This window comes from Musca vetustissima, unplaced genomic scaffold, assembly GCF_032173495.1.
Source record: "Musca vetustissima isolate MV318-11 ecotype Yass unplaced genomic scaffold, APGP_CSIRO_Mvet_v1 utg3141, whole genome shotgun sequence".
NCBI classification, from domain to species: Eukaryota; Metazoa; Arthropoda; class Insecta; order Diptera; family Muscidae; genus Musca; species Musca vetustissima.
Genome location: NW_026886665.1, coordinates 518,688 through 530,827, shown reverse-complemented (window position 1 = coordinate 530,827; position 12,140 = coordinate 518,688). Strand labels below are relative to the sequence as shown.

Here is a 12,140-nt window from a genome sequence, read left to right as displayed (position 1 = left end):
AAAAAAAACAATGAATAGCATAGAACAAAAAAGTACTAGAAATACAAACAAGCGCATCAAATAATAAGTATTGCATGCTATTGTAGTTGAGATCCGAAAGAGAAGAAACCAAAAACGGAGTGGAAGATATACTTTTTTGGGGGTCTTGTTCGAAATACGTTCGAAAAATGGAATGTCAGTGATATAGTTACGCAATTTAAGAGATACAGAGAAACATGTTTGTTCATAAAATAATTTCTTGACCAAGAACAAATTTTATTCAAGGAAAGCTCAATGAAGTGTGATAAAAAGTTCATAGTGATCGAATATACAATTACATTTACTTCGGAGTTCATCTTTTATTACCCATCGACTGAATTCGTTTTTAAAGAAAAACTTTAACGAAACAGGCTTCCCATTGCTATTCATTATTAGTAATTGTTTTACTACAAATTGCATATAGTCAACACTAAACGACTTCACAACCCAATTTAGTTGTCTCAAAAAAGGAGAATAAAAATGTCACCGAACAAAGTCAATATCAACAATCCATGTGACAACTTCGAAACGAAATCCATCTGAATGCCAACCGACCCCTCATCAGTCATTGAACTTGTCCGGTTGATTATCAGCGGCAATACGCAATAAATAACAACAAAAAGCATAGCATGAAAACAAGAAAATTTAAATAAATCAAGTAAATATCTGTGCCGAACCCAAGACAGACCACTCTTGGTGAACGGGGAAAGAGGCCTAGGGCGGGAAAGGCGTACATCGTCATCATCCTCGCCGTTGTTTCATATCATTTCACAAGCGAAACCCACGAAAACGTGCATCGAATCCATTTCGGTTTTAATAAAAATGATGTATCGTTCGTTACACTGCGAATTTGAATACCGAATTGTTTTAGAATGGATTCCATTTCAAAAAGAATGAGTTGTTTCTTTAGGAATTATAACAGAAGGCAGTGGCCAGAAGAAGGGTGTGCTTTTACCTAAGCAATATACGTACAATCAGTAGAGCACTATATTTATTTATGTTCCACAATATGTATATGACAAATTTAATATCATTTATTATGCTTATATGACAAATATATGGTTCCCAGAGAATATAGTTTACTATACAATTTGACACACACCTTGGAAATGCGTAAAGAAAGCCTTTTTCGTCATGAGTGGAATAGACGATATGGATGACGACATGACCCCTTACAAATTGTTCTTTTTCTCCTGAATGGCACTCTGGTATTAATTTAACAGTCGGCACTAAAGACAACGACGACAATAAGTTGTAATACAAATTTTGAATACAATATTTTGTGTAAATTATGGATTTCGTTTTGTGTTCTAGAGATGCTGCCATTGACAGATAGGCTTCCGTTCGTTCATCCATTGTTGATATCATCGTTCCATCACAAAGAGTTCAGAGTCACACTTGAATGTTGTCTACTCAAGTGTTATCTGGCATTTATTATCGGCTTGGATGACGATAATGGTTTCCTATTTAACATGTCAATACCGATGTCAACAACAGCAACAAACAGAGCAAAATGAATGAACGATTACGACTGTTCGAAGGAGTTGGGCTATGAAAATGTGAAACGAGTGGCATAAAAAAGTAGCCACAACAAGAAATCATTAAACGCAGGCCGATAGATCGATGAAATACATTATGTAAACTACTCTGCTACAAAACATGCCTTGTCGGCTCCAAAGATTGAGGGCAGTTGGTCGATCTGAACAATTTCAGAACATCTATATATTCGTTCAAATAACTGGGAATACATTTGATGCAAGTTGTAACTGGCCAGGTTAGGTCAGTTTATTTTACCGTCGCCATTGGTTTTAATTTACTTGTACTGTTTTTTCCCCTCCAGAAATTAAACATCATTCCAGAATGGAATACTTTATGTAGAGATGCGACAGACACAGCAATCGTGAAATGTATAAGAATGACGGAATTTTAAAGCGTCGACATATTCATTTACAGTAAACTTTTTTCGCTAATTCTTTAATATGCCAAATCCCCAGAACCATCATGATGGGACAAGCATTCACTCAACTGGATTAACATTTTAAGCCTCACTTGGCATGACTTTTTCGAACGACAATTTCGAAAAATCACAAAAGAAAGACGGAGGAATCATCACAAATAAAAAAGAAAACTGAAGTGAAAAGTGCTAACAAAGACTGGCCCTTCATTTGTGAACACACACAGTAGAGCTGTAATCTGCGTCACATCCCCAACCTTCTGTTCCTGAAAAAAAAAAAATCACTTTAGGATATTTTGTGTAAAAGTGCCTCAGACTTTATTCGGTCATGGCAAATGTGGAAGTGGGTATTGTCCCGCATCACGATGGATTCCTGCATCAAAGGGTGATGCAAAAACACCAATTAACCTTTCTTTCTTCGCCAACGCAGCAAATTGAATATCAGTGACTTACGGAATACAGTTGTGTAGAACAACAGGATATCTCTTAGGAAAGCTATTAAGAGGACAATGCATTTTTGTACTTTATATTATACGCAATATAATTCTGGGGACAGTGTTTTTGCAAAACAAATTATTTGAACATGCTGGAAAAACGAACAGCATAAAAATGATTGTAAATGCAGGACAGGTACAAAAATGAGACCAGTCTGCGGAACTCTATAATTTTGATTGCGCATTTAACTTTTGAGAGCTGCGAATAAAATAGACATTTGAACATTTTTAAAATTGAACAACTATTCCAATACAGTGCTTAAGTGCTCGTATGGCAAATTTTATTGGTTACATATTTTTTTTAGTTTGACATTTGTACTTTGTACTGAACATACGAAAGAGTATGCATTTATATCAAAGCAGGATCACACCACAGGTAAGATTTCGAAATGAAGTTTCGAAATAACTCGGCAATTTGTTGAAATCTTATAAAAAGATGAGAAAAACAAAAAAAAAAAAAAAATGACACAGAAAGTGTAAATGTATTCAATATTTGTTGCAGAAGTACATCTTTTAGATTGAAGGGAGTTTCTTCCCTATTTAAGAGGTTAAATTAATTTTGCTTTGAATTCAACCTAAAATGTTTACTCAAATGCTAACAATAGATACATAGTTCTTAATTGTCTGCCTCTATTCTAAGGAAAGAAGAAATTAATAACGAGTCGAGAAATGGTAATGGGCCTCATGAATTTTAGATTAGCAGCACATATCACCTGGGAAAGAATTACATGGTGAAATATGAGGTACAAAAATCAGTACCTTGTTATAATATAGGTTAACTTTTAGTACCAATGGTGCGCCTAATTATATATGTATTAAACAGAAACAGAAAATCTGTTCCAGTTCAAGCCTATACTCCACTGTATACAATGTTCACTTCTTTTCCGTTTCCTTCGTTCTTTCAAATCTAGCTCTATTCCTACATATAGTCTATATATCGAACAAATGTCATTTTTAGTTACATGTTTTTCATATTTTCTTACAATGGAATCCCATAAATGCCCATAAATTATCTAATACAAATGTCCGCTACACTGATTCGGGATAAAGTCTTTTCACTGCTGACTTGTATGCACAGACTATGCTAAACAGCTGCAACATCAACATTGAAACCGGACGAAGTGGAACGGATATACCTTCTTAAGGACAGATTATAACTCAGATGATAACCGTAGCTGTTAGATAGTGATTATCTACTTTGCACACCGCACAGTTTTACAATGCGACGCTGACTGAAGTTTTCACTGGTGTGACGCGAACGGAGACAATGAAAAGTTTGAAGTAATTCATTCAAAGATAAATATGGTCATTGAAATGTACACCAACCTCGTTGAAGACGGGGCGATGAGGGCAATATCATAGGTAATACAAATACTTGGCATGCTGCACTTACTTAATCTTCCGAAACTGTGTGAAAGCCTCTTCTTGAGTTTCTGTAGGGCACCACTCTTTTTCTCCCGCATTGTGACACCTGTAACGAAATCGTGAAATGTGTATTAGAATAACATGTGTGTGTATGTGTAACATCCTTAAAGTATCATGACAATCTAGTATGAACGGTATTTAAAGAGTATTATGATAAGCATCGTCTAAATACACACAGGACAAAGGCAGATTTACCAAGATAGCATCATCCACACAGTTGCTGGTACAAATAATGTAATTTAAAAACAAACAAATCAATAAATGAACATATCCGAATTTAGAAGATCTCGTTTGTCAATATATTCAACCCTTTGTGTCCCCGATTTGTTCCGTAATCATAGAACAATTCTTTGTTCACAGATTTAGTGCAACTATCCTAAATAGGATATGAATAACATTTGACATCGCCACATCCTTGCATTCGGGGGATACAGTACATCATTTCTGAAAAATAAAAGTCCCTTGATATTTGAAAAACCAAATGCAAAATTTAAGGAAAAATCATTTCTTCATATTCTTTTTTACAAGAATCAAAAATAATTCTAATGACAACATTCACACTACGAAGCGAATTCGAATAAGAAGCGATTTAAATTTGGATTTGTACTGTGTGTTCCAATTTTGATATGTATTGTCCATAAACAGGACTTCATATATGAAATCCAAAGAATATATATCTATTAGCTCTAAAACATTTTTTGCCTGTGGGGAATATTGAGCCACAAAGGGTTAAAACATTTTCTGAATCAATTTGCGTAACAAATCGCATGTATCGGTAGGTTTTGCAAAATAGTTTTGACATATCATTGTACTACAACAGTTATTTGTTGTAATACTCGTATGTTGCTGATGCGGATTCAATTCATACATACGGTAATACATTCTAAGATACAGCATCACAACAGATTTCTGTCTTCCATGACCACAACATTTCGCACACTCCCAGAACGATTCGTCTTCACGAGAAGATGACAATAGAAGCAACACATTTTATTTGATCATTGATGAGCAGTTGTTATCATCCCAGTCATCACTTCTTCCTTCATTACCCGTAAATGCCACTAAACGACCCAATAAAGTAATCATTATGAGTACTGCACCGTGACGAGTGCACTGCTCCATCTACTTTCCCCTCCCCTCCCCTCCTTCCTCCCTCTCTCGCTCCATTTCCACTTGATTCTTATGACTTTGCAATGTCTGAGGAATGTCGTCTGAGGGAATACCGAATAATAAAAGAAAATGCAATTTTCTGTTTAAATAAGCAGAGAATATGCTCCGGAGTTTATGATGATAAAGATGTCGAGCAGAAACAAAATGCTGTTGCTTCCTCCAACTCCACCAGGCAGCATTGTTTGTAAATGATGACTTTGACGAAGTGAAGATGATGGCAATGTCGATGATATTGAACGCGATGACAATGCAGGAATGGGTAATCATTTACTTTTGTTGTTACATTATTACGGCATATTATATCCTCCTAGTGGACCAATGATTTGTTGTTCTTTCATAGGAAAATCCTAAGAGTAACAGCAGACAAATAAGAGAACTTTAACTGAGCCAATATTAATGCAATGTTTCACTGAGAACGACCAAAAAATCATTTCATTTTACTTTTCCCAAACCCATTCTAGACCAGAATTAGTTTAAACGAAGTTTTATTGGGCTTCACATTAACAAATTGATATAAAACTGATATATTTTATTTTCATTTATTTATCATGATCAAAGTTGCAATGAAAATGAAAGCCAGAAATACATTTTAATTTGAAAAATGTTTATATCATCCACTTTGATTGTACGTCATTTTAAATCTCGCAAACAGTTGTGGAACGGAAAACTAGTAAAAATTTCAAAAGTGGATGGCAATCTTTCCAAACCAACACAACAGTCAATCAGAAGTTAGGTTTCTTATTTACCATTTTTACTCAACCAAATTTTCTCGAGTAAAATGTTTAGAAATAAAACGCCATTTCGGTTTGTGTTCTCCACCTTAGAGTGGATCAGGATATAACAAAGAGGAGACGAATCATTGTACACCATGACAATACGAACTCTCACATATCGGCTCAAACCAGCGTATTTTTTGTGCATATTCTCGTACTCGTATGTAGATTATATTTGTTGCATATATATATATATATATTACGTTGTCTTGAGTTGTCTTGAATGTATGTGTTGCATTTCTAAAAGTTTAGTGAGATCCTAGCAAGAGTTTGGATATTTACTTGTTGGCTTGTAGTTTGGTAAACGAAACATGGCAAGTAATCAAAATGTTAAACAATGGAAAACAGTAAATAAAAAACAAGCACACGCACACACCCACACTACATTTACATACAAATTCAATTAGAGCGCAATTTGTTGAGAATAGAAGAACTGAAGAAAAATGACTACAAACAAGTGGCTTATGCTTAGTGTCCTGTATCCTTCTGGGAGACGAAACGAAAAAATCAAAACATGCAAGCATCGCATAAATGAATATCTTGTTTCAGTTCTAATCTGGAAAACCGATTATCTTTGGTAATGGAATTGGTGTATTTTCTCGTCTTGCATCCCTACAAGTCTGATTTGTTCCGTTGTCGGTTCCAGGTATTACGTAGCAACACGTTTTGCAAATTATCCTATTTGTTGGCATTATTGGCAATAACGTTTACCTAATAGACATATTTTAATTGGGATATGCAAAGATTAACTCGTTAGGCACGAGTAAGTAATACTAGAATGTAAATGGGATTTCCATATTGTCCAAATCGATAGGAAATACAAATATTTAAGAGTATTTAAAATTAGAGAATGGGATGCAATTTTTGTGCACATTACATATTTGGATGCCCCCTTTGGTATGGGCACTATTTTTATAGTAAAATAGAGCTCTTGAAAATCCCTACCAAAAATCAATATTGGCACTATTCGGGTTTTATCTAATTTTCCACTGAAATTGCCCGATTACAAAGGTACCGTTTAATATATGTTAAAATTCCTACCACAGGTATCCCAAAATTAGTGTCTGCAATTTGGAACAATATCTGTTCACTTAATGCAACATGATAGTCTGTATATAAAGCTTCCGTTTTGTTTATTTGTTATCGACCTATTGGTTATAAGGGCAAAATCCAAAAGATTCGGAAAATATTTTTTTTTTTCGTTTTGTCTACAGCAACAATTGGGTATTTGAATGTTGCCATTTAGACGATGATTCATTTTTAAATCTCAGCGAAAAGTGGGACTGAAATGGATAGCCACAACAACAAGTGGCAATAATTTGCTGTGCGTGTCGACCCTTCATAAGCGGTTGACGGTGTTTTAGACAAACATGGCAGCACCCGGCAGCGGGAATCATAACTTGTATTCAAATGCGGATGATGTCTATTTACAACAATCACCAGATACCTTAATTTATTTAAACGATTTGTGGGTGGGTTGCCGTTAAAATGATAATAAAAGGCAATAAAAACGATTCAAGGTTATTGTTTAGAAGCACTGGCGTTTAGATTAGTTGCCAATATATAATAATGTCGATAGAGAGAGAGAGAGAGAGAACTAGTTTAAAGGTATACCTGGGGTCTTCCTAAAGAAGTAAATTCCTAAATCTCTAATGTTTACCAAATGGTTACACCCTAGCATTCATTTGAGTAGTGTTTATTCATCTTCTAAAACGAATGTTGAAGATTAGCTGCAACTCATACCACAAAAAATCGAGTAAATATTATTACGAAATTAGTTAACATGTTTGCCTTTGAGATGCACACTCGCTACATGCAACCCCAACAAATTCTAAGGAGAAGGAAATCCACTAGTTAAGAAAATTATAAAAAACCCCATTCCGATGCTATAAAAACAAAACACATGAAAATTTCTATATCCACACAATGAAACTTAAAAAATAATTTCATAGGCGAGATTTCATTTCATCGGAGTAAAGGAAGAATTAACCAACAATTTTAAACCGGCAAATACGTCATAATCAGACATCAAAAATAATAATATTGCATCGTTACGAATTGTTTAAAATGTGTGTTACTGGCAAATGTTATATCGTTTCGTATTATTACTGTCACAACGAACAGCAACTTCAATTTTGTTCGCTAATACATGTGTTGAGATAGAGAAACATATTTAAAATAAAGTATTGTTTTTGTACCTATAGCGTTTCCTCCCTGCAGTACAAAAACCTTTGGTGCGGTGTCATAATTTGTATTGTCTCAATGTCAGTTGCACCAATTCGTCACTGTGTAGGGGAGACTGGGGCACCTTCGGCAATCGCGTTTTCGATATGAAGCTCTCACCGTACATCACTAGTTTCGATACATGGGGATCGAATATCGAAATAAATAACTGACACAAAGTTTGAAATTTCTAGCTAATAAGCTTATTTAGATACATAGGTTTTTGTATTTTTATAGATGTTTCTGTAATATTTCAATTCCATTTCGTAATTATTTCGTGTATAAAACATTTTAAATTTTTAAGACAATATTATTAAAAAGTGGTTAACTACGATGTGTATTATTGTAGAAATATTTAAAAACATAATGTTTTTACAAAACTGATCGAAAAAAAAATGAAAAAAAAACTATAAAAAGTACATTAGGGGTACATTCGGCATTTTAAAGTGGGGCACATTCGGCCATATACAGAATGTTCAATATTATTTCCTTAACATGTTTTTCAGTTTGTTTTTAAAGCTAATCCTTTAATATGGTTCGGAATTGCATATATAAGATCAAACGTGCTTATATTGACGAAAATGCGATAGAAAACCCCTATTTCTGATGGTGTGTGCGACCTTGAGATGTAAACGTCCGCCGCTAGAAAATAAAGCCCTATAATTCAAACATTGTGTGGCGTATTAAGACCAAATAGAACCTTTAAAGGATCAGAATTTCAACCAGACTGATATATTTTTGGTGCTATTTTTTATAATTAAGTGTCAGAGGACAATAATCAGCCATAAAGTTGTTATATATCGACGCCTCCGAACCATAGTATGCTAAGTCTGAAAAGTGAGTTTTTCAGTAGAAGCTTTCAAAGTATGGAAGTTTTTTTTTTTTATCGTACATGCCATGCTAAGTACATTTTTCCTTATAACTTTGGTTTGGATTGGCCGATGATTACCAAAATTTCAGTGCATTTAAATTAAGGACCGTATTATCTAAAAACGTAAAGAACTTTAAAACATGCTAAGTCGACTTAGCATACTATGGTCGATATGTTGAATAAAAAAAAGTGCGAAGGTGCCCCAGTCTCCCCTACTGATGGTAGTTAGAGATTTAATTTCTGAAATAATAAATGGAAAATAATATTCAATGCACTTAACGTGAAGCATATTCACGTTAAGTGTATATGCGAGGATACAAACATAACCCGGAATTCACAATTTACTATCGAAGAGCTCGCCACAGCTAAACCGAAGCGACACGTGAATGAGAGCTTGCTTCTTCTTCTTGTTTAAGAACTTTCCACCCGCATATCATATTGGCCGTGGTCAGTGAGTGCATGAAAATGCAGTATTTTTTTCACATTATTTGGGTTTGTGACCGTTGAATCCATAAACTTCTGACCGTGGATATGTGTCCACTGGTCATATTATAAATATATCCGTGTGCGTATTAAACCTTTTTGTAACAACAAACGTAACAAAAATACACAAAGCGAGGAGGAAGAGAGGGGCATAAACCGAGAGAGAATGGGGCACATGCTTGTGGCAATGTGTAAAACAACGTTATCTACCAGCCACACCAACAGGCTTCGTTGCCACAATAACAAAGTGCAAACCAACAGATAGACAGTCTGAATGTTAGGAAGACAGTTCGCTATAAAACAATCTCGTTACGGAACCGTGACAAAATAGTTGGTGATATATGAGTTGTTTTTGCATTGTTGTGCCTTTTCCCTTTCCATTTTAGGTTGGAATATAGCGCGATGCTTGCCGCATTTCCGTCTCCGCACTTCATGTTACCATCATTGCAGTCTAGAGATTTGGCCTCACATCGTTGTTGTTTTATTTCCATTCAAACTTTGTCTTTTTGGCAAACATACTGACCATGTTTATTCAATCTTTCATTCATCCTTAGATGCCAGCCACCACGTCGTCTACCCGCCTGTATGAACTTTTGCGACATATGTATTTATTATCGGAGGTATGTGAGTGTAGATGATTGATCTGTAATGCATTTTCAATTACATTAATGGAATTTACATATAAATTCAATGTTTGTGTGTGTTTGTTTTGCTTTTTTGTTGTTTTCTGGTATTGAAAATGTTTATGTAATGATAAAGTAAAATTATTATGAAACTTCATCGTGCTTGTATATCTAGACGAAAAAAGAGTAGAAAAAAAAAATTTTGAAGAGTGTGCTCTGTTCGAGGCATAACAAATTCAACATATATAGCTTTACCTTAGAACCTTAAATTGAAATGAAACCGGTATGTATTCCTACCGTTAAAATATATCGTATTGTATATTATTGTAGAGGGTATGGGAATATCACATTTTTTGAGCACAAGCAAACTGTAAAAAATTAAAAATAGTCGTCAGTGTGTTTAGTGTGTGATTCTATATGTCAAATGCTTTGTGAATTCCTCGTTCAATCAGGGCGCTAATCAGTCTACGAGAAGGTGTTTCCAGCAGCAATTCGGCGTGAGTGTGTTAACGACCATTGACAGTGACACTGAACGACAAACCATGGCAATTCTGCTAATTAGGCCTATAATGGTTGTAATTTCAAAAAATACAATTAACACGAGTAGAAAAGCGGAGTACAGGTGTCGGAAAGAGCGAGTTTCGACAATGTAATGACGACATGTGTACATGGAACAGAACATGTCGGTTGTTACTTGCCTGGATGATGCGTGCCTACAACAAGTGAACGTTTAACATTACAATTTGAAGCCATTACAAAAGGAGGCGACTACAAACACACGTTGTCATTTTGTTGTACATAACATTACAGCTTTCCGATTTGTAAACCTGGCAATGGGGGTGGGGAATGTGAAATAATTCAATAAATACTGTCGCAAACAAACGACGATGTAACAAATGTAATTGATTTAATTTATTTAAATGTTGCAAGCCGCACAAATTACCGCTCGAATTTAACAGCTCGTCGAATTGACTGCCTCTCTTCTTTGGCAATAAAATCAAAAATTATACATTTGTATTGAACTTTTCAACCGACACCTGACCGAACCAAAAACAAAACAATAACAAATGTAGTTTTGTTTCGAACAAAAAGGTAATTAAGCGACTTTTAAAGTGCGACGTCGAGTAGAGTGCATTTTTTGGCATTTTTTAAGGCACTACACATCACGGACATGCTATAAAAATGTATAAAATGTAAAGTGGGTTCGATGTTTGCCATGCGATACACACTGACTGACAAACAAAACAAATCGAGGAAACCATTTATCGCTTGCACATGTCAAAACTCATCGGACTTATTGGAGTACGAATTATTCAAGCAGAAATAAATATTAAATGAATTTGAACGCCTTTTTTACGGCATTACAAGCCCACCGCAGGACGGACAGGAGCGGTGGGTTGGCGATAAAGTGTATGTAAATTGCATGTGAATTAAACATACATTTGCCAAATGTGGACTCCTTTATTTATTGGCCAATTCAATTTGTTTGGTTTTTATAACAAATTGATGCATGTTTATTTAATTAATGTTTCAGTCTACAGACAGATACAACTGGTGGTGTGTGTTTAGTTGCAGTTGAAGATATTAATGTAAGAAGGTGTGGTAAGCTGGGTATTGAAACGCAATAAGTACCATTAAATCAGTAATTTTGAAAAATTAAATTATTTGCAATTGCCAAATAAAATTCGAAAGGTAAATAAAATCTCAATGTTTTTACATTTGCCGATTTTATTACTGCGAAGGATGATTTCTATGGTACGATCTTCACTACAAGAAATAAACAATCACTAGTACACTATACTGCTTGAGACACAATTTCATATGGCGCAACAAGTGTCTGATATTTGACTACGATCACTTTTATTCATTAAATCTTTTTAAATTTCGCTGCCTGCAACATACATATATGGGCAATATTGCCAATTTTTTAATATTCCATTTTCAAAAAATCAGTTTTTTTGTTTTTGTGGCACATCTATGATTTTTGGTACACATATAGAGAAAAATGTTCTGACTCCGAAACCGTTCGCGATCAAATTTTTGGTTGATGCGCGCAAAAGTTATCGAGGTTTTAATTTTGGGCATAAGAAAAAAATCTTAAAATTA

At 34.7% G+C, this 12,140-nt stretch overlaps 1 protein-coding gene across 3 annotated transcripts in view; it reads right to left on the bottom strand.

Annotated features, from left to right (window-relative positions):
• The window catches only part of LOC133334163 (cyclin-dependent kinase 14), a 124,439-nt gene that overhangs the window by 58,958 nt on the left and 53,341 nt on the right, over window positions 1–12,140 (bottom strand). For all 3 annotated transcript variants that reach the window (XM_061542459.1, XM_061542460.1, XM_061542461.1), the window contains exon 2: window positions 3,860–3,937. In XM_061542459.1, the coding sequence (XP_061398443.1) occupies window positions 3,860–3,937 (78 nt within the window). The remainder of the gene's footprint in view (window positions 1–3,859; window positions 3,938–12,140) is intronic.